Genomic DNA, 21,685 nt, shown 5'->3' on the forward strand with positions numbered 1-21,685 from the left:
GGGGTTATACTTTTTGTGCTTTCCTTTGCAAAAATTTGCAGATACATTTGTTTCTTTATTTTCCCTTCTGTGAAGAGGTAGCACAGACTATAAACTTTGCTTTCTTCCTGGAAATCATTCCATATCAAATCACAGTGATGTAATTTCTAAATTTCATATAGTAAGACAACGTTCCATTCATTTACCAAATAATTTGAGTGACTGTGTGCCAGCCACTGAGCTAGACATAAAAGATAGGGCAATGAATAAATATAGTCCCTGCCCTTTATAACCTCGGGGTCCGTATAAGCAAAACCATGCCAGTACTCTGGGAGCCTGAAGGAGTGAGTCGGTAACAGGCTGTTCAAAAGAATGGACACCTGAGCTTGACGAACGAGAAGGTAGGTGAAGAAACAGCACAAGTAAAGGAAGAGTTGGAAAAGAGCAAAGTGTATCGTGAAAATGGGAGTTTCATGAGGCTAAAACTTAGAACTTGCTAGGGGCACCTGGGTGGCGCAGTCGGTTAAGCGTCCGATTTCAGCCAGGGTTAGAGCCCCATGTCGGGCTCTGGGCTGATGGCTCAGAGCCTGGAGCCTGTTTCTGATTCTGTGTCTCCCTCTCTCTCTGCCCCTCCCCCGTTCATGCTCTGTCTCTCTCTCTGTCCCAAAAATAAATAAAAAATAAACGTTGGAAAAAAAATTAAAAAAATGAAAACTTCTTTAATTTTGTATTCCTGCCACGTTGACGTTTTATCTCATCACATCCTATTCCCCTTGCCTAGCAATTCATCACCCAACGCTGGATTCAGTGTAACTCCTATCTGTGCTCATACGCTTCACCTGATAGATCTCATCTAATTGTCTGGGTCTACAACTAGCTTAAACTCCTTGAAGACACGAAGCGGTCAAATTACAGTTGTATCCAGTGCATCCAGCCCAATGTCCTAATGCCCAACTGATTTTGAATGGATGAAGCCTGGCTTCATCGCAGAGGTGAGTATCAAGAATTTTGAATTAGAATTTGACCTTCAAACATTCTCTCCGTCACTACAGTTTAAGGGTTCATTCTAGGGCACGGAGAACCCATTTAGGTTTTAAATCACTTACGTTTAAAATACTTCAGGATTTAGCATACATTTATCTACAGCATGCTGAGTGTCTATCAGTCTTTTATTTAAAGCAGACAAGGTCAAGAATAGCTCCTCAAGAAGCCCACCACCAAACCCCCGAAGAGGGGCAGTCGCTAGTCTATACCCGGGATTTCTTTGCACTTAGACTCCGCCCACGAGCACCCAAATGGCGGAAGAACTGCACGCTACGTCGTGACATCTCACACAAATGCGGAGGCATCCTGACGCTACGCCACCGGCGTGGGCGGGGCGGCCGGCTCTTCCTTCCTCTCGGCTACTTCGGCTCCTCCCCTAGCGCTTCACACGCTCATTGTGAAGCGACAGCGGGCATCAACCCCTAGGGCTGTTTGAGACCTAGGGATTCTAAATCTTTGGCGCGCGTGAGCGCCCGCGCTGCTCCTTCCCCACTCCAAAGGCTAGGGGTGCGAGATTCGCCTTTTTCTCTCCTCTCCCGCCCGGAGCCAACCGCCCCGGTGCGCGCGGACCTCTCGCGCCGCCGTTCCCTCCTGCCCGCCCCTCCCCCTTCGGGAGCTCCCGCCCGCGCGCTCCTCCTCTTTCCCCGGCGACGCGCACGCGCGCCAGGCCGGCTCGCGCCCTCTCGCTTTCCTCCGGCCCGCGGGACCCCCCTCCCCTTCCGCCTCGCGGCGCTTCCTCGAGCCGCGGTCGTCTCTGTCCACCCCCGACACCGCGGGGCTCCCCCCGCCCGCCAACGGCGGGTCCCCAGCTTCCCAATCCCCTTCGCTTCCCGCGCTCTCCGGCGGGGGCCTAGCCCCAGCCTCCTCTCTCCCTCCCTTCCCCCTAATTCCCCTTCCGGACGCTGCCATCATGTTGAAGCCTCAGCCGCCACAACAGACCTCCCAGCCCCAGCAGCCGCCCCCCACGCAACAGGCCGTGGCCCGCCGGCCTCCCGGGGGCACCAGCCCTCCCAACGGCGGCCTCCCGGGGCCCCTGGCCTCCACCTCGGCTCCCCCAGGGCCTCCCGCGGCCGCTACTCCCTGCTTGGGGCCTGCAGCAGCCGCCGGGAGCGGGCTCCGCCGGGGAGCCGAGGGCATTTTGGCGCCGCAGCCGCCGCCGCCGCAGCAACATCAGGAAAGGCCAGGGGCAGCGGCTATCGGCAGCGCCAGGTGAGGAGGGGTGGGTTCCGGGCGCTGGAGGCTAAGCTGCGGGGCGGCGGCGGCCGCTCGGCTCCGGCCCAGCGGCCGGCACCCGAGGACACCGCGCGTGGCGGGTACCTAGCCTGGCCACCTTTGAGAGGCGCCCGGGGAAAGTGAGGAATTCCCGTGAGGCTGGGGGTGGGCCTCCTCAGGTCCTAACAGGTCAGAGGGAAGGGGTCCCCGGGCGGCCACCGGGACATTTAAGGGCCGTGCTCAGCTCTCAGAGCCTAGTCGGGGCTCGGGGCTCGGGCCTTAAGGGCAGGCGGGGCGCATCCCGCCAGCGCCGTCAGAACGAGGAGTTGGGGGGGGTGAAGAGGTGATCGGGGTCCCCGGCTCCATTACCACGAAGGGTCTCGCGGTCCCCGGCTTCAGCCAATGGGGAGTCAGCTGCGGGAAGGGGTCCCCGGCCGTAGCCAATGGAGGGGGGCGCGCGGCCCACAGTTTGGCCAATGGGGAGGGAGGGACTTGGGAGCGGGTTGCTACCACCTCCTTCCCGGTCTGGCCAGTAGGAGGGGAGCGGGGTGGGCGGGGGAACGGAAGGAGGGACAACTGGGAGGACTGCGGGCAGGGAACCTCCAGCGCGCGCGCGCTCTTCCCGTACGTGCGCGCGGATGCTCTGTCTTATGACCCGGGCATTCGTGAGCCGCGGGTAACCTACAGGGCAGGGTTTGGGAGTGTGCGTGGCGGGGTTCGCCTGGTGTTCATGGATGAGTGGTGGGCACCCCACTCGGCTTCTTCTGCGTGTGGGTTAATGGACTTGAGAGTGGCGGTACACGCAGGCGCAGTGGGTTCTGGCCGCGGAGGGGGGATTTTGGAAGCCCGTGGGCTTTAATGCGCAGGCGCAGGCCGGGCGAGGCCTCCCGGTGGATGGCTTTTGCGGCTGCGCTGTCCCCCAGCCCCGCCAACGGCCCCCTCATCGCCCTCCTCAACCGCCGGTTACATCAGCCAGCGAAGAGCAGGGTTACCGGGCGATCAGTGACCCCTCCCAGAGTGGGTAATATTGAATGAGTAAAAGAGGTCGAGAGGAGGGTGGGTCCTAAAAGGAGTACCCTCCTCCCAGAGTTTGGGGCGTAAGGCTGGTGAAAATGATTGTCTTTTCTGTTTTGAGAGGTAACGTGCGTAAACTGGGTAGTTCTGAATCTGCTTTCACTTTTATGTTTGGGGTGGATTCTTGGTTAACGATTACTGTAGCGTTTTGGGGGGAAGCCTGTAGTCCTGGCCCCTTGGAGGTGAGGAGGTTGTGTTGAATTGACAACCATTGCTGATTGAGGTCTGTTTTAGTGGCATTTGGAGGAAATGTGTTTATTGGCTTTTACTGTCTATGCCTTTCTTCCTCTGTAAGGTGAGAGTTTGAAAATCTTGTTAATTGGTTTGTAGTCTAAATAGGCATGTTCACAGGGTATGTGATTGTCGGATACCACGTTCTTTGAAATAAATCGTATAAGAGGGATTAAACACTTTTAACTAGTTTTTTGTTTCCTCTCATAGGGGACAAAGCACAGGAAAGGGCCCCCCACAGTCACCGGTGAGTGCCTCCTCAACACACACACCCCAAAGTACAGAGGTACATGTGGGCATATGGGACAGATTAGGTGCACAAATAGTTGGGCTCAGAATAAGAAATGATGTGAGGGGAGTGTGGATATTCAGAAGGAAGGGGGGGTGTCAAGTGTCTGTTTCTTCTGTGTTACTGACAGGTGTTCGAGGGTGTTTACAGCAATTCCAGAATGCTGCATTTTCTTACAGCTGTTGTGGTAAGTGGGTTCCTAGCCCGTAGGTTGTTTGAGGGATGTAGTACGCCAGTTTGCTGGAGACACTCTTCTTATTCCTCTGTTCCAGGGCTCCACTTGTGATGTGAAGGTGAAGAATGGTACCACGTATGAAGGTATCTTCAAGACTCTGAGCTCAAAGGTTAGTGGACTCAAATTAGCTTATTTTTGCAGTGGCATGTAAGGAGGATGAAATAGACTCACTGAAGATGTGAGTTGAGTGGTGTTGGACAGGCTTGTGGTGTGTGCTACTCATTTCTCTAGGCCTGTACCAGAGTAGTGCTGGAAGCACTAAAAAAATGTGGATTGGAAAATTGAGGGCTGGGTACTTTAGTGTTAAAATACTAGTCCTGTGGCTAATGTTCAGAAGACTATTTGTGTGACTGTGGTGTTGGAAAAAGGTTAGAAAGGGTAGGAGAAAAATAGTCCTATTTTGACCATCACATTTCTTGATACTGACCCTTTACTGTTGGGAAATGGGATTTTTATAGTTTGAACTAGCCGTGGATGCTGTACACCGGAAAGCATCTGAGCCAGCAGGTGGCCCTTGTCGGGAAGACATTGTGGATACCATGGTGTTTAAACCAAGTGATGTCATGCTTGTCCACTTCCGAAATGTTGACTTCAATTATGCTACTAAAGGTACCGTGTCGAGTTTTTATGCCAGACCCACTCTTTGAGTAGAGGGCATAGAGCAGTTACGTAAGGACTTGTTCTTCTTCTTCCCCCTTTACAAACATCTTTTTTTTGAGGAGGATGGCCAGATTTTTCTTTTTGAAACTGTATCTCGATACCTAAGATGCAGTGGGATGAATTCCGGCCTGTGGTGTAGGTCTTCACGTTTCCCTTGCTTTGCTTTTAACTCCTTGCTTCTTTTGGACAGTTAAGATGTGGCTTGTTATGCTGCATCCACCCTCACCCGCCTCTGACACACGCAAACTTTTCTTTGCTCCTGAACTACTCATTGGGGGCAGGGGGTGTTGGAAGAAGGCCATGAAGTATCTCTTGACTCCTGATCTTCAACTCTGCCCCCACAGACAAGTTTACGGATTCAGCCATTGCCATGAACTCAAAAGTGAATGGGGAGCACAAAGAGAAGGTGCTTCAGCGCTGGGAAGGGGGTGACAGCAACAGTGATGACTATGACCTCGAGTCTGACATGGTACGGTCCCCTTCCCTGAGAACCCGAGAGCCGGGTCACTCTACTGTCTGAGTGTGGGTTGTTGACTGTGATGTCGTAGAACCAAGAGTTGCTTCTGGGGAAGGGGAGAAAAATCTCTTACTGTTGCCTGTTGTTGGCAGTCCGATTCCAAATGGAAAGGTACAGAAAATAAAACAAAAATACCTGTTCTCCCAACATCTGCGATTGACAACTATTAACGTTTGCTTGAAGGTGTTTTTTTTTTTCCTAATTAACAAAGTACAGACAAGATCGAGGACCGTGTGGACCCATGTCCCTTCCAAAAACAAGCACTACTATGAATCATTTAAAATTCCTCATGAGTTAAGGCATTATGATGCTATAGTTAATCCATACAAGAATTTTCTTTCCCTTTCTGTTGTTCCTGAATTATTTCATGTTTGAGTTATTTCATGATCTACTCAATGCTGTTAGTGATTTTGTCTTACTCTGTTTATATACGTATACATGGATATATATACAACAGAATGTATTTTTTTTTCTTTACTGGTTGGTGTTTTGACTCGTTATTTTGTTGTTAGAAATAGTGCCTTACAGGGGCACTTGGGTGGCTCAGTCAGTTAAGCGTCTGACTTCGGTTCAGGTCATAATCTCACAGTTCATGCATTCGAGCCCCGCATGGGGCTCTGTGCTGATAGAGCCTGGAACCTGCTTCAGATTTTGTGTCTCCCCTTTTCTCTTTGTCCCTCCCCTGTTCGGGCTTTGTCTCTCTCTGTCTTTCAAAAAAAAAAAAAAAATAGTGCCTTGCTGAACTTTAGAACATGTGTCCCCATGCACGTACGCTAAATTTTTCTGGGACATTAACCTGGTAAGGGATTTGTTAGGTCCTGTAAGACCTTGGTTTTACTAGTTGTTAGCAGTTTGTCCTACAATTGCTAGTACTAGTTGATATTCCTGCCAGCCTTGTTTCTATTTTCCATGCCTGGTTTGGTCAGATCTTTGTTTTTTTCAGCCTGGTGGAGGAGAATGACAGGTCATTGTTGCTTTCCTTGTTGGGTTTTAAAACATTCTCCTTCCTTCCCACCTTAGTCCAACGGATGGGACCCCAATGAAATGTTCAAGTTCAACGAGGAGAACTATGGTGTGAAGACCACCTATGATAGCAGTCTTTCTTCTTATACGTGAGTGTCTTGGTACTTCCTAGATGATGCAGTTTGAGGCCTAGGGTCGTGGCATTTGTTCATTCTTTTCTGGGTATCTAGGATGTCCTCTCCCCACTCCTAATCTGTCTTGTATATTGTCCCCTCAAAATACCAGGCCATCTCGTTAGTAGAATTAACTGCTTTTTTGTCCGTTTATCCATGCTTTTCTTCTAGAACTTAAAACATACTGATATGTGCGTGTAAATACTCCTCAGGTTCAGAGATAGGCCTTGTCGCTCTGCCTGGGACCTAGTAGATGCCCATTAAATATGTTGAGTTGTTGAAGGGATTAAACATCCACACGCCTGAACTGGTGATAGGACCGATAGAAACGTTTTTCCTTTTTCTTCTCTTGTCCCCTGGCACTGGGGTGGTGGTGATCTGTGGTGGTCCTCTTAGGGTGCCCTTGGAGAAGGACAACTCGGAAGAGTTTCGTCAGCGGGAGCTGCGTGCGGCCCAATTGGCTCGAGAGATTGAATCAAGCCCCCAGTACCGCCTGCGGATCGCCATGGAGAACGATGATGGGCGCACTGAGGAAGAGAAGCACAGTGCAGTCCAACGGCAGGGTTCAGGGCGGGAGAGCCCCAGCCTGGCATCCAGGTGATTGCTGGGGGCGGCCTGGTCTCTTTGGGGCTCTGTACGGGCTAGGGCTGGGGCCAAGAGCTTTGTACACTCCTTTCTAAGTTTCACAGCCATGTAAGATACAGGTTAGTACGTAGTTTTCCCCAATTTTCAGGTGTAAGAGTGAGGCCTAGAGCAGATAAGTAATTTGTTCAAGGTAACAAAGATTAAAGCTTGTGGGTTTAGGGAGGAAAAAATGAGTTTGATTCCCCTTTTTTGCTCTGCAGGTTAATCCATTTGTAGGTCTTATTCTTCCCTTCATGCAAATGAAATCAGAGTGTACATGACGTCCAGTAACAGTAACCTGTGAAAGCTGTACCTTGAACTATAACGTGATACTATTTTTCTCATAGGTCAGGATGGTAGAATGTGGAGCTTTGGCCAGGTTGGTCAGGTCAGGGATTGGCACATCATAAGATCACAAGCCTTATAGCCACAGAACATTTAACTAGAACAGATTTTCAGGTGGGGCAGTGCAAAAAGCCGGAGCCAGGCAGGGTATGTGTGTGTATACATGTACACGTGTGTTTTGGGAGGGAAAACTTCATTTTTCCAAAATGTGTGGGCTTTATGACTAATCGACCTTGCTTGAACTCTCTCCCCTAGGGAGGGAAAGTATATCCCTCTACCCCAACGAGTTCGGGAAGGTCCCCGGGGAGGAGTTCGATGCAGTAGTTCCCGGGGTGGCCGCCCTGGCCTTAGCTCTTTGCCACCTCGTGGCCCTCACCATCTTGACAATAGCAGCCCCAGCCCAGGTTCTGAGACACGTGGTATCAATGGAGGTGAGTTAAGCGGGCTTGGGGGGCAGGGGGCGGTGGTAGGGAAGCCGATAGGAAGGAAGTGGGAAGGAGAATTGAAAGGATAGGTGGGTTGGAAGGGTGATGCGTTGGTGATAATGTAATAGCAGATACTCTGCCTCTTTTTTCCCCATCTTAAAAAAAAAAAAAAAAATAGGCCCTTCCCGCATGTCCCCTAAGGCACAGCGGCCTCTGAGAGGTGGTGCCAAGACTGTGTCTTCACCCAGCAGTAGGCCCTCTGGAGAAGCTTCTGTTCCACCTCCTCCTGCAGGTAAAATTTCAGCAGTGTTATATGAAGAAATAAAAATTTGTGGGGGATGTAAATGTCAGTTGGAAAGCTGGGTTGGGAGACCGTTCCCAGATGAAAGAGATGTTTTGGGGGTTTTGAGTTTATGCTTTTTAGAAAAGAAATTTGTTTCCCTCCCGTAGAAATACCAATGTAGCAATCCATGGTTTGTGTTTGGTTGTCAGATGTCTTTTGTTTAAATTAGTTGTCAGGGTGACTGGTTGGCTCAGAGGAGCATGTGACTCTTGATCTCAGGGTTGTGAGTTCAAGCCCCACATTGGGCATAGAGCTTACTTTAAAAAACAACAGTAACAAACTTTTAAGTTAACATTTTACTTATTTTTAAAAATGTTTAATATGAGAGAGAGCATGCTCAGGGGAGGGGAGAAAAGAGAGAGAGAAATATCCCAAGCAGACTCTGAGCTGTCAGCATGGAGCCAAATTCAGGGGCCCAGTCTCACAAACCATGAGATCATGACCTGAGCCAAAATCAAGAGTCTGGCCACTTAACTGACTGAGCCACCCAGGTGTCCCAGTTGTCAGCATTTTAAGACAGGAGAAATAGAAAATTTTCAACTTCTTTGGAAATACAGAAAGTTCTGCACAGTGAGTCTGCTCCTGTAAAACATTCTAATCTTTTATGGTGCCCAGGAATCTGTTTTACCTGATTAGGTTACCTGCCTTGCTCTTCTAGGAATTTAGGTTTGACCTTGCATATTAAAGGAAAAGGGGTGGGGGCGCCTGGGTGGCTCAGTTGGTTGAGCATCTGACATCACCTCAGGTCATGATCTCCTAGCTCTTGAGTTCAAGCCCCTCATCCAGCTCTGGGCTGACAGCTCAGAGTCCGGATCCAGTTCTGCCTTTCTCTCTCTCTCTCTCTCTCTCTCTCTCTCTCTCTCTCACTCTCACTCTCACTCTCACTCTCACTCTCACTGCCCCTCCCCTGCTCATGCTCTGTCTCTCTCTCCAAAAATAAACAAACATTACAAATAATTTTTAAAAAAACAGATAAACTTGATTTGGTGTTTCTAGTAGGTTCCCTATGCCCATTGTGCACTGACCAGTAACCATCGTACAGCTTTCCCTTTTCTTCCAGTGGGCCGGATGTATCCCCCACGCTCTCCCAAGTCGGCTGCCCCTGCCCCAATCTCGGCTTCCTGTCCTGAGCCCCCCATTGGCTCAGCAGTACCAACCTCTTCAGCTTCCATCCCTGTGACATCATCAGTTGTGGATCCTGGAGTAGGCTCCATTTCCCCAGCTTCTCCAAAGATCTCATTGGCCCCCACAGATGGTAAGAGCCACATGGTTGAGGGCTTGTGGACAATGTGAAGTGTGGTTCTGGACAGAAGGACCTTCAGGCATGTGTCTCTTCTTTCTCAGTAAAAGAACTTCCAGCCAAGGAACCTGGGAGAACTCTGGAATCCCAGGAGCTGTCCCGGATAGCTGGGAAAGGTGAGGATTCCCACCCCCCACCCCCCACCCCCTGCTGAGGTCTAAGTGTCCTTTTAATTAGGAGAGCACCTCAGTTAGTACCAAGAGTTTTGTTGGGGTTTGGGAAACAGTAGCTTGTCAGTCATGTGATCCTAATTTGTTCTATAGAACTCTCAAGCCTTTTTTTTTTTTTTCTTGTTTTCTTTGTCCTTTGGGCTACTGGCATTGTAGCCACCTTGAAAAAAGAAATGCGTATTTTTTCCTTTTTCACTGTTTTTCATAGTCCCTGGCCTTCAGAATGAACAGAAACGCTTTCAACTGGAAGAATTGAGAAAGTTTGGGGCCCAGTTTAAGGTGAGAGGAGTATGGGAGTGAGCCAGGGTGTAAGGATGGAGGGAGGGTGAGGGGGCTTATGGAAGAGGCACAGGACTAGGTGGAATAGAAGAGATGAGACCAAGCAAGGAGGAAGGAAGGAAGGAAGCCACGCCTGGGGTCTGGACCAGCTGTCTGGGCACTGTATGTGTGCTTTTTCTCCTTCCAGCTGCAGTCCAGTAGCTCCCCTGAGACCAGCCTGGATCCTTTTCCTCCCCGGATCTTAAAGGAGGAGGCCAAAGGGAAAGAGAAGGAGGTTGATGGTCTATTGACTTCAGAGCCAATGGGGTCCCCAGTCTCCTCCAAGACAGAGTCCGTATCGGATAAGGAGGACAAAGCACCCCTGCCGCCGGCAGGAGCCACCGAGGGGCCAGAGCAGCCCCCGCCACCTTGCCCAAGCCAGACTGGCAGCCCCCCGGTGGGCCTCATCAAGGGAGACGACAAGGATGAGGGCCCTGTTGCCGAGTGAGTAGGATGGGGAGCTGGGCAGGTGTCGGGGGAGATGAGCAAACTGTGAAGATTGACTTTGTTTTTCTCTCACAGACAAGTGAAGAAGTCCACGCTGAACCCCAATGCCAAGGAATTTAATCCCACAAAGCCTCTGCTGTCTGTGGTGAGATGGAATGGGCGAAGGTGGACTGGTTTCTCTGAGGGAGGCTTGGGAGTGGGGAGAGAGAGCATGGGGAGAGAGGTCGTGAAAGTAGGGCTGCTCTAGGGCAGACGTGTCAGGGTTGGGGGCGAGGGGTCACGATATGTGTGGCAGGTTTTTATGTGTTTAGGGTTTAGCTCAGGGAGTATGTGTGTTGGGCTAGTTCTGAACATAGGTTTCATTCAGATCCCTGATTTTGGCTTGAATGACAAGCCATTTAACTTTTTGGCTTTTGTTTCCTCACCTGTATTTTGAGAATACTCGTCTCAGGGGGTTCAGCGTGAGGCTTAAGCAAGATGAAGGGTAGAGTGTATCTGGCGTGCAGCGCTCCGTTACTGTTATAAGCCCAGGAGGGGCATACAGAGATCAAAATGCACGCATCCTCTGTTGTCTCTTACTACAGAATAAATCCACCAGTACCCCGACTTCTCCGGGGCCCCGGACTCACTCAACTCCTTCCATCCCGGTGCTCACAGCAGGCCAGAGTGGGCTCTATAGCCCCCAGTACATTTCCTACATACCTCAGATCCACATGGGACCAGCTGTTCAGGTAAGAGGAGAGACCGAGTGAGTCTAGGCTAAGAGGCTTGGCTGGGCTGGTGAGAACCGGGTCAGGCCGTTCTGGGCATTTGTTAGCAAGCTGTTCAGCCTCATTTGTATCCTTGTTCGTAGGCACCTCAGATGTATCCATATCCTGTATCCAATTCCGTGCCTGGACAGCAGGGCAAGTACCGGGGAGCAAAAGGTGAGCAGAGTTGGCAGGGCTGCTCCGGCGGCAGGGGGGTGGTGCTGCCTCGTTGCCTCCTGGCAGATGGAACTTAAGCTTGGCGTTCTCTCCCTTTCCCCAGGCTCCCTGCCCCCGCAGCGCTCGGACCAACACCAGCCAGCCTCAGCCCCTCCGATGATGCAGGCCGCCGCCGCCGCTGGCCCCCCTCTTGTGGCTGCCACACCGTACTCTTCCTACATCCCCTACACCCCGCAGCAGTTCCCGGGCCAGCCTGCCATGATGCAGCCAATGGCCCACTACCCCTCACAGGTAACTGAGGCACGGGAGGGAGACGGGAGTACAGAGCTGAGGGTCACTCGGGTTTCGGTCCTGGCTCCGGCAGGACCCGTAGCAAAGCACTGGTACTCTCTAAAGCGCAGGTAAAACGGCGTCTCCTTGCTTGCTCCCTTGTGAACGTTAAACAAGGTGGTTGCGGCAAAGCCGGAGTTGTGCCGTGTACAGGTTATCGGGCAGCGCGACATGCCCACCGCTCCTCTCTTGTCCTTCCAGCCGGTGTTCGCCCCCATGCTTCAGAGCAACCCACGCATGCTGACGTCGGGGAGCCATCCCCAGGCCATTGTGTCCTCCTCCACCCCTCAGTACCCTTCTGCAGAGCAGCCCACCCCCCAAGCCCTGTATGGTGAGTTCTGTGCCCTTCCCGAAGACTGCTCCTTAGCCCTCTCCGGTGTGCTTGGCGCTGATCCCTTCCCTCTTTCCTGCTGTAGCCACCGTTCACCAGTCCTATCCACACCATGCTACGCAGCTCCATGCCCACCAGCCGCAGCCGGCCACCACGCCTACTGGGAGCCAGCCGCAGTCCCAGCATGCGGCCCCCAGTCCCGTCCAGGTGCCTGCCATGGGGGATCCGAGTGGTTGGGGCAGGAGTGGGCGGCTGGAGGAGGGGGATGGAGCCGGGGGCTCATTCCCTTCGGGCATGGTCGGGAGTCGGTGGGGGGGGGTTGGCCTGGTACCCGAGGAGTGGGGTGGCACTCACCCTTCCCCTCCCCCTAACACCCTAACAGCACCAGGCGGGGCAGGCCCCACACCTGGGCAGTGGACAGCCACAGCAGAATCTGTACCACCCAGGGGCCCTGACAGGCACGCCGCCTTCTCTGCCACCGGGACCTTCTGCCCAGTCCCCTCAGAGCAGCTTCCCCCAGCCAGCCGCTGTGTATGCCATCCATGCCCACCAGCAGCTGCCCCACGGCTTCACCAACATGGCCCATGTTACCCAGGTAAGAGCCCAAGGGACTTGCTTTCTATGGGTCTGTTTTGCCATCAGGACCCGGGTCCTGGGGCTGTCCTGCTGCCCCTTTCCTCAGTGGTCTGAACACCAGGCTTCTCGGAGCCTGTGTGTAGCTTCTGGGGTGCTCCCAGCTGGGATTTTTTGTTGTTGTTTTCTGCAGGCCCATGTCCAAACTGGAATCACAGCAGCCCCGCCCCCTCACCCTGGGGCTCCCCACCCGCCCCAGGTGATGCTGCTGCACCCACCCCAGAGCCATGGGGGCCCCCCCCAAGGCGCGGTGCCCCAGAGTGGGGTGCCTGCACTCTCAGCTTCCACACCCTCACCCTACCCCTACATCGGACACCCCCAAGGTGAGCAGCCTGGCCAGGCGCCTGGATTTCCAGGAGGAGCCGATGACAGGATTCGTGAGTTCTCGTTAGCTGGGGGAATTTGGCATGGAAGAGCTGATGGGCTGCAGGTGGGGCAGGATGCACGGGTTCTGGGAGGGGAGTGAGGGGTCTTGGAGGCAGGGCTGTCCCACAGGGCGCCCGCCGACCTGCACCTGTCTGTGAAGTATGTAGGGTGGGCAGAAGCCACAGTCGCCGCCGCCAGGGGCTTGCTCCTGGCTCTGTCCTTTGCTTCCCTCCGTCCTCGCTCAGTTGTGATCCAGCAGCCCCCCTCCCCACTGCCTCCCCAGCTCTCAGTGACCCCGACTGTCTCCTGACTTAGCCGAGGTAAGGTCAGCGCAGCAGACAGGGCCAGGCTGGGGTGTGGGGGGCTGAGCTGGGCACACGAGTAAGGGCTCTGGCTCACTGGGAAACAGCGATTGATCTGTGCTTCTGACAGCCCCATGAGACACCTTGAGGAGGCCGCTCCTACCCACACACTCCCCCCACACCCCACACTGGACGGCATTGGATGAAGGGACAGCTGCTTGGGTTCTAATGCTCCTGCTCTCTTCTCTTTCCCCTCCAACCAGTTCAATCTCATCCCTCCCAGCAGCTCCCCTTCCACCCCCCGGGGAACTGAAGATTGTCCTGGCCGCGACCTGAGACCTCCATGAGTGGAGGGAAGAGTGATCTATGTCTCTTCCCCCAGCAGCTCGGACCAGTCCCAGCCCCCCAAACCCCCCTTTACCCCCGGGGGAGCTGGGGAATTCCTGCCAAGCACCTTGAAGGGGGGGCGGGGCTCGAAGTGGGCAGGGCCAGGGTCCAGCGGGGGTGGGGGGTTCCTGCTCTGCCCCTGCCCATCCCCACCCCATCTTGCCCTCCCATCCTCTCATCTATCCCCCGCTGGAGACGGAAGATCTTTTATTTTCTATTATTTATAACCTCAGACTTGGGCCCCCGTTTCTTTCTTCCCCATTAACTTGAGTGACCGGCGTGAGAGACAGACAGACAGACAGATGCCCTACAAGGATGGTTGGACAAGGACTTTTACTTTTTATTACATAAAAATATTAAAAAAAAAATTAAAAAAAATAAAATTTTAAACTAACTTAACCTGCCTGTGGTTTCCTCTGGAAAAAAGAGTAAGATAGCAGCTGTCAAGTCTTAGGTGTCATGAGGTGGCTCCCAGCAGTGGGTGGGGACAGCATAGCAGTACAGTCTGTGGGTGCTGGTCCTTCTGCCTCTCACTGCCACACATCACCCAGCCTCCCGGGGACTGTTCTCTCATGTTGATGTTGGCCTTGTCTTGAGATTTCAGGTTTGTATGTAGTTTTTTTTTTTTTTTAATTTTTTTTTTTTCAACGTTTATTTATTTTTGGGACAGAGAGAGACAGAGCATGAACGGGGGAGGGGCAGAGAGAGAGGGAGACACAGAATCGGAAACAGGCTCCAGGCTCTGAGCCATCAGCCCAGAGCCCGACGCGGGGCTCGAACTCCCGGACCGCGAGATCGTGACCTGGCTGAGGTCGGACGCTTAACCGACTGCGCCACCCAGGCGCCCCTGTGTGTAGTTTTTAAGTTCACGTTTCTAAAAGGTTAGAATGTGTGTGGCGGGGGGGAATCTCAGGCTCCACACCATCAGCACAGGGTTCAGTCTCCTGAACCATGAGATCGTGGTCTGAGCTGAAATCCCGAGTCCCAGTGCTCAACTGACTGAGCCACCCAGGCACCCATTTTAATTGAAAATCATTTCCTCCTTAGAGCATCAGGGAGGTGGCACTAGTACTCGTGGGTAGGCAGGGGTGTTTCAGATGGGACCAAAGCCAGAGAAGGTGAGCTGAGGAGCAGGGCAGGAAAAGGATTACATACCAGGCTACAGATCCAGGGTGTGAGGGTAGGAAACCTGGTAGTTGGGGGGCATGATGTGGGTATATAGAGGTAAACAGAAAACAGATGTGCAGGGGTGGGGGTCCCCAGTGGAAGAGCTCTCTTAAGGGATGGCAATTGTGGTTGGGGGTGGGGCACTGATGGAAGAGGCAGCAGCAGAAAGCCAGATGAGCTCAGAATGTCTCCGGTGCAGATGGAGACCAGTCTCCGAAGTACCGAGATGGAATTGCTGTGGGTGCTGGGTGGTCCTCCCCAGGGAAGAGAACTTTGCTTCGTCCCACCAGGAATCCCAGGAAACCTTTCAGCCTTGCTCACTGACTAAAGCAAACCTGCCCTATCTTTGGACAGGACTTCTCGTGAAGTGCTTTTTGTTGCTGTCCTTTTCTTGAGCCCACTTCCGTGCTGTGAAGTCACAGGTTGGATGGTGACTCTCAAAACAGCTCTTAGGTTGGGCCTAAGAACCTCCCCACTCTGGAAGGCTGGTCAGTGCGGAACAGGCTCATTTGTCAGGAAGCAAGGCTAAAAGGGGTGCCCGTTAGTCCCTGTTGGAAGCTAACCTTTTTTGTTTGGGGTCAGCATCCTGGTCAGTCATTTCAAGTTTTCAAGCATTTTACTCCCCATTTATCTGGTAAAAAGGCCTCTCCTTAATTTTAAATCTCGGCACATGCTTTAAACCTTCATCTTTGAAGGTTTTAAAGTTATACAATGAAACCTCCAATTGAAGATTGTCCTGTGTTTGGAATTGGTAATATGTAGCGGGGATAACCTATCAAGCACACAGACCAGTTCAGGGACCTCCTTAGGTGCTGGGTGTTGGTCCTGGAGGTGAGCTGCAGCGTCCAGTATCTTAGCGCTTAGACGAGGGCAGGTAGACATTAACAGCCTAGTAACTACTCCCCGGGCACGGGAGGTGTGTCTGGCACCTCAGCCGAATCCATGCTGCGTCTCCCCCAGGACAGCCAGCAGTATCCTGCCATGGCACTTTGCTAGACGATCCGACCCAATTCGCTAGACCAGCTTTCCTCCTCTCCTTATGTCCCAGTGGTTCGGACCACTTGAAAACGCAAAGCTTTTCCAAAACGGTACCACAGACGTGAACTGAAGGGCAGCACACGAGCTCATGTGTCCCAGGCTCCCTGTTTATACTCCTCCATCCTCTCCAACTTAGACCAAGGACACGAGAGACACAACCTCCCTATTCACAGAACAGTTTATTGACCTACCTCACCTGGCAGGCCGTGGGCCCCTCCTGACCAGGAGAAGTGTCCGTCTAGCTGCACTGCTAGGCAGCAGCCCATGCCCTGGGAAGGGGGCATCGAAGCAGGAGAGAACGCTGGCCAGTGCAGCCTCAAACTCAAGAGAGCCTAAGCAGAGTCCAGACTCAACTCCATTTGATGTTCTTGTCTTCCTCAGTCAGGGCCGACGTCTCCGTGACGAGGCCAGTGCCGATGGTCCGGTTGCCGTCTCGCAGGGTGAAACGCTGGCCTTTTTCTAAGATCATGGGCTGCCGCAAGATTAGGCTGAGCTTCAGGTCCTCCCCGGGCATGGCAAGCTCCTGGACAGGGCAGAGACAGGGTTCAGGCACGGCCCTCGGGGCACCTTTCCCCCAACTGCTGCCTACCAAGGTTAAAAGTTCCAGGAAATGGCAGCAGGGAGATCCTTTCTGGAGACAGCTTCACTCCAGCCACCAGCAGAGGTAAACATATTTGAAGACCAAAGGACTTGTGACCAGTGTTCCTAAGGTCCAATGTTGAAAGGAAACTAGGCCATGCAGGTTTCTTAGTCACAAGGCTTCTCTGAGCTGTCATGCACAGTACATAATTCTTCAAGGGAGAATGCTTTTCTGGGAGATCTTTCTGTGGGTAAATGCTAGCATGGCTAAGTTCACCCAGGCAATACTAGATGAAGACAGACTTCTCCTAAACCCATTGGGTCAGACCCATCTATCACTAGCTTCATCTACAGCAGTCAAGGAAAAGTCACCCGTGTTGTCACATCTTTGGCACCACGAGTGAGGTAGAGCTGGTATGAAGAGTGTCTCTGCCACTCTTTCACGTTCCCTATGTGCACTATACCTTCCCTGGTGGCAAGATGACACGACAGGCCATGTCCCAAGTCAGAGAGAACATGACAGGCATAAAGTGAGACACAAAAGGCTTGTGGCGGCCACCCTCCTCCTTGCTGAGGATGTAAACCTGGAAGAGAGAGCAGCAAGGGTGAAGCTGTGCTTGGCTGGAAACACTGCCTCTTTGCAGAGGACAGTCTGGCTCAGTGATGCCCACCATCCCCTGGAGCCCTCACCTGTGCCTCCACCTTCTGGTGGGGTTGGATGGTCCCTGGCTTGGCCATGACCAAGCCACGCCTCAGGTCCTCCCGCTTCAAGCCTCGGACCAGGGCCCCAAGGTTGTCGCCTGCCTCTGCTCTCTCCAGGCTCTTGTGGAACATCTCAATGCCTAGGAAGGAGAAGAGACCAGGGAGGAGGATCAAGGACGAGGGAAGGCACCAAGGGGCTACAAGGGGAAATCGTGGAGCCAGCCCCCGGGGTCCCAAGGCATCTTTCCTGTACCTGTCACCACGGTCCGAATGTTCTTGCTATGTCCCAGGAACTCACACTCGTCTCCCTTCTTCAGAATGCCACGCTCTAGTGTACCTGTCACCACCGTGCCCCGGCCTAGGAAGAAACAGAACACGACCTCAGGGACCAGGGGCCAGGCTACCACCAGAGAGGAGTGCAAGTGAACCCACGGTCCTCACCAGGAATAGAGTAAACGGACTCTACAGGCAGCAGGAAAGGCTTCTCTAGGTCCCGGGTGGGCACTGGGATGTAAGTGTCCACAGCATCCAGCAGCTTCTGCACAGACTTCAGGCCTAGCTCAGGGTCACGTTGCTATGTGGGGGAGGTGACAGGACTCAAATTTTCATTCTGCTTCTCCTTACTAAGAGACACTCCCCCGACTCCCAGCAGAGCTCCGGATGCCCCTCCAGCCCCATCCTTTGCCACCAGCAGCCCCTGCCTGAGCCCGCCTTCACCTCAAGGGCACAGAGGGCAGAGCCTACGATGACCGGGGTCTCCTCCCCTTTGTAGCCAAACTCAGTGAGCAGCTCCCGGATCTCCAGCTCAACCAGCTCCACCATCTCAGAGTCCTGGACGGCATCTGCTTTGTTTATATACACCACAACGTGCTCTACTCCAATCTGTGGACGGGAAACAGAGAGACGTGGTGTCCTGAATGGACCAACTCCCCACTCTTCCTCTTTCCACCCCTCCCCAGGCTCTGAGTACCTGTCTGGCCAGCAATAAATGCTCTCGGGTCTGGGGCATAGGGCCGTCATTGGCCGCCACCACCAGGATGCAGCCGTCGAGGGGGGCGGTGCCTGTGATCATATTCTGGGTAGGAGAGGAAACAGCCTAGTTCAAGGACCTCCTCAGCTCCACGTCCATCTAGCCCAGCACAGCGGTTAGGAACTGAGGCCCACCTTTCTCTGCCATCTCCTTACCACCCACCTTGGAGTGGCCGTGCCCAGATATCTGTGACCTCAACCCACACACCTTGAATATCCTAACCTCCCCCACCAGTCCAACATTTTTCCTGGCAGGAGACAGCCCCTGGCCCCACACCCAGCAACTCTCTCACCTTCACATAATCTGCGTGACCCGGGCAGTCGGTGTGGGCATAGTGGCGGGCGGCAGTGCTATACTCCACGTGAGCTGCATTGATTGTGATTCCACGGGCTCGCTCTTCAGGGGCATTATCAATCTCTTCATATTTCTTAAACTTGGCTCCACCTCCCTCGGCTAAAACTAAGGGGAAGGAAGAGAATAAACCTCTCACGTAAAGTTCCAGGAGTAGAGGCAAGGCTCAAGCCACACCCCTGAATCTCCACCTACACAAAGGACGGTCTGGGGGAATAACACTTCCTTGACCCCCTCCCTCAGCTCCCGAGCAGAGGTAACTGGGGTCAGAAAGAAACGTTAAAAGGCCTCAAGGTCCAGCCCTGCGAATTCTCTAGGGTAAAAGCCTCTGCTTACAGAGCACCGGCCACGGCTAGAAAGAAGCCACTCGGGCTCCCCAACTTCTGCATCACAAACACTTTTGTGTGCAGGGGAAATGTGTTTCCTGCATCTTCCCGCCCACGGCTCGCCCAAGTTCTGGCCCCTGGGGCCACGCCACCTCCAACAGCACCTCCCCGGCTCCAGGTCCCGCCAGCAGAGAGGGCGCTGCCGGACGTCCCCAACCAACCCCGCTTACTTTTCGTGATGGCCGCGGTCAGTGTGGTCTTGCCGTGGTCCACATGGCCGATGGTGCCCACGTTCACATGGGGCTTGTCGCGCACGTAGGTCTTCTTGGCCTCCACGGCCAGGCCGCGGCACAAGCGGGGCAGTGCCGGGGCCTTCAGCGGCCGCAACAGACCCTGCAACAGCGGGGTCGGGCCGGTGCCGAGACCTGCCGGGGAAGAAGCTTGGAATCAGAGCGCGGGTCCGAGCCCGGCCACTCCGGACGACGCCCCAAGCGTCCCGGGCCGCCATCGCCTTCCCCGCCCCCTCACCGCTCAAGAGGGGCGTCGCGCGCAGCAGGGTGGTGGCCGCCATTGTGGTCGTACTCGCGCCCGGAGTACCCGGTCCAGGGCGCCCGCGCGTGCAGAAAGGAAAGGGCACGGGAGACCGGAGGTCACTTCCGGCGGAAGTGAAGACAGGGAGGGCATGCCGCGGTCCCTCTAGCCTCCAGTTTTGATGGCCATCTTTACGACTTCCGGGCGTGGGACCAAAGGCGACGCCCGGAAGGTGCTGGTGTTTCGCGGGCGGGGAGGGAGGGAGACGGTTTCCACAAGGTTCGCGGACCTCGAACCTCGCGGGCTGACGGGGCAACGCAGGTGTCTTTAGCGGCGCCGGGGACCGACGTGGAGCGTCCGGTCGCGCGCCAGAGCCCCGCAGGCTCACGGGAGTTGTAGTTCCGGGTGGGGCGTGCTGTGTTTGCGCTGGTGGTGGGAGTCCCGTAGGGCTAGGCCGGGTCTGGAGCGAGGGTGCCTGCCTCCGGGAGGCGGAGGCGGCGGCGGCGGCCCCGGCGCGGCCTGCTCGGGAACTGCCTGGCTCAAAGCCCCCTGGAGTCCGACCCACTGCGGGGGTCTGGCGAGAGATCTGGCGGCCCTTGAGCCGCCGCCGCCGCCGGAGGTAGGACCAGGCCCTGCGGCCAGGCGAAGAGAGGCGGGCCTGGGAGCCTTTCGCGGGTGGGGCGCAAGTGTGACACATCTCTCCGCCGAGTCTTTGTTTTCTTATCTGTAAAATGGGAACAGTAGGATCTACTTCATGGGGAGATTCTGACATCTGGCTCTGAGAAAATGAGCTGGACAGGAAGCAGGAAATACGGTCCAGGGGCCTCCAGGTCCCACAGTCCTTGACCCTCAAATCCCTGCCCGCCTGGGTCACACAGCTGGCGGGGACAGCTCTGCCGTCCACCCCTGAAGCCCCTCAGCAGGCCGGGAGCTAATTCCCTTGATTTTCGCCCCACCCACTCATCCAGTTTTACTAATGATACCAAGATTGAGGAACCGGCCTCAGGTGCCTGTAAGGGTAGCCTGTCATGTTCCTGCGGTATCCCTGGCACCTGACACAGGGCGGGGCACCCAGTGAGTGCCCAGTGAATTTCTGTTGACTGAGTGCGTGCAAGGCTAGCAAATGACCTTTAGCTTTCACATCTACCATCTCGTCACCTTGCAATGATAACAGCAGCTGCCTAACCCTGATTGATGTTTCCGAAACTCCTCAGATCCTGAGGCTCAGTTGACGGGTTTTGTTTCAAATAGATTTCCTAATTCCTCCCTGAAAGATTATGATTCAGGAGGGTCTCTGAGCACAGACGGGGAAACTCTTTATTTATAACACACAGCTTCCCCAGCTCAAAAGAGTTTGGGAAACTCAGAACGAGAGCTTTGTGTGGATCAGGCGTTGTGCAAATGCTTTGTATTGGTTCACATTCAGCATTCCCAGTGTTACCGCTTGTGGTGGAAGCCATTCTTTTCCCCGCTTTACAGGTGAGAAAACTTGAGCCTCAGGGTGATTTAGGAACCCAATACCACTCAACTCCAAGAAAAGTATGCACTTAACCACCGTACTGTCCTTTCACTGCCAATATACTTTTCAAATAAAATGAAGAACTTGCTAAGACATCTGTCCTGGCCCTCCAACCCATCACCTCCACTTAGGAAGGCCCAGGGCCGTCATTGAAAGAGCTTCTTTGTCTTTATCCTGTCTTTCATTCACTCCTCTCCTAGGAATGTCTCTTAAGACACTATTGGCCACTATCAGAATATGAGACTGGGGCGGGGGGGGGGGTGGCATTTGAACGAATCCCTTCTATATTAGTTTATTTGAACATGTATTCGTTTGAAAAAAAAGGGAGCAAATACCGCGCTTAAAAAATGAGTCAACTTAAAAGCCAGTGTTGGTAAGTAATATGGGTGGCATAAATATATGGCAGAGTTGGGCGAATGCGGTGCACGAATGACTGAAATTTGAAAAACGCCACGCTCGGAAGAGGCCAGAGGGAGAAAACCTTTTGTCCCTCTGTTGACTATAGCATCCTCTGCAGTAGTTAGGAGTCTTGATCTACAGATAGCAGAGTCTACGTTGGCTGGTTTGCACAGAAGGAGGACGTGTTTAAGGGTTTGGGGCAGCTTACAGAATCGTGGGACAGGCCGGAGCAACAGCTCCCTTACGGAACTTACGGAACCTGGTAAGACAGCTATTACTGCCACTGCCACCAAACTCTATAAACGCCAGGACTGAGACTCGTCTGCGACACCTCCTGCTCATGGCACCAAAGCCACCTCTGCCTCAAGAAAGTGACCCGTCCGACTTCCCAACCCTCCTGCCCCCAAAGTCCGGCAGAT

General features: G+C 53.7%; 2 protein-coding genes across 24 annotated transcripts; one reads left to right on the top strand and one right to left on the bottom strand.

Annotated features, from left to right (window-relative positions):
- The first annotated feature begins 1,380 nt into the window (after positions 1 to 1,380).
- ATXN2L (ataxin 2 like) lies at positions 1,381 to 14,023 on the top strand. Of its 23 annotated transcripts, none has more exons than XM_043560175.1 (24): positions 1,424 to 2,232; positions 3,751 to 3,787; positions 3,960 to 4,016; positions 4,102 to 4,173; positions 4,523 to 4,673; positions 5,069 to 5,193; positions 6,262 to 6,353; positions 6,774 to 6,974; positions 7,602 to 7,777; positions 7,950 to 8,063; positions 9,157 to 9,369; positions 9,459 to 9,530; positions 9,793 to 9,863; positions 10,051 to 10,346; positions 10,425 to 10,494; positions 10,934 to 11,080; positions 11,203 to 11,275; positions 11,379 to 11,566; positions 11,807 to 11,936; positions 12,022 to 12,143; positions 12,319 to 12,531; positions 12,703 to 12,946; positions 13,096 to 13,255; positions 13,524 to 14,023. In XM_043560175.1, the coding sequence occupies exons 1-23, from the start codon at positions 1,934 to 1,936 to the stop codon at positions 13,248 to 13,250; spliced, it is 3,318 nt and encodes a 1,105-aa protein (XP_043416110.1). In that variant the 5' UTR covers positions 1,424 to 1,933; the 3' UTR covers positions 13,251 to 13,255; positions 13,524 to 14,023. The 23 variants fall into 23 exon arrangements, with proteins under 23 accessions (XP_043416115.1, XP_043416133.1, XP_043416110.1 ...); XM_043560174.1 differs by having other exon boundaries at positions 1,425 to 2,232; positions 13,501 to 14,023; XM_043560185.1 differs by having other exon boundaries at positions 1,425 to 2,232; positions 13,219 to 13,255; positions 13,501 to 14,023.
- Positions 14,024 to 15,989: 1,966 nt separating this feature from the next.
- TUFM (Tu translation elongation factor, mitochondrial) lies at positions 15,990 to 20,949 on the bottom strand. Its single transcript, XM_043560200.1, has 10 exons — positions 19,346 to 20,949; positions 19,048 to 19,242; positions 18,433 to 18,599; positions 18,081 to 18,185; positions 17,828 to 17,992; positions 17,552 to 17,684; positions 17,364 to 17,468; positions 17,099 to 17,250; positions 16,873 to 16,992; positions 15,990 to 16,352 (listed from the first exon to the last, which is right to left on the bottom strand). The coding sequence occupies exons 1-10, from the start codon at positions 20,118 to 20,120 to the stop codon at positions 16,179 to 16,181; spliced, it is 2,091 nt and encodes a 696-aa protein (XP_043416135.1). The 5' UTR covers positions 20,121 to 20,949; the 3' UTR covers positions 15,990 to 16,178.
- Between the last annotated feature and the right edge of the window lie 736 nt (positions 20,950 to 21,685).

Source organism: Prionailurus bengalensis, chromosome E3 (assembly GCF_016509475.1).
Source record: "Prionailurus bengalensis isolate Pbe53 chromosome E3, Fcat_Pben_1.1_paternal_pri, whole genome shotgun sequence".
NCBI lineage: Eukaryota > Metazoa > Chordata > Mammalia > Carnivora > Felidae > Prionailurus > Prionailurus bengalensis.

Excerpts from the sequence above, each read along its gene's own strand:
- ATXN2L (XM_043560175.1), top strand. The coding sequence starts at position 1,934 with ATGTTGAAGCCTCAGCCGCCACAACAGACCTCCCAGCCCCAGCAGCCG. Across the intron at positions 5,194-6,261 it reads ATGACCTCGAGTCTGACATG|TCCAACGGATGGGACCCCAA; the intron begins GTACGGTCCCCT and ends TTCCCACCTTAG. Across the intron at positions 9,531-9,792 it reads GTCCCGGATAGCTGGGAAAG|TCCCTGGCCTTCAGAATGAA; the intron begins GTGAGGATTCCC and ends TGTTTTTCATAG.
- TUFM (XM_043560200.1), bottom strand. The coding sequence starts at position 20,120 with ATGTCAGAATCTCCCCATGAAGTAGATCCTACTGTTCCCATTTTACAG. Across the intron at positions 18,186-18,432 it reads GTCACGCAGATTATGTGAAG|AATATGATCACAGGCACCGC; the intron begins GTGAGAGAGTTG and ends TCTCCTACCCAG. Across the intron at positions 17,993-18,080 it reads ATTTATTGCTGGCCAGACAG|ATTGGAGTAGAGCACGTTGT; the intron begins GTACTCAGAGCC and ends TCCCGTCCACAG.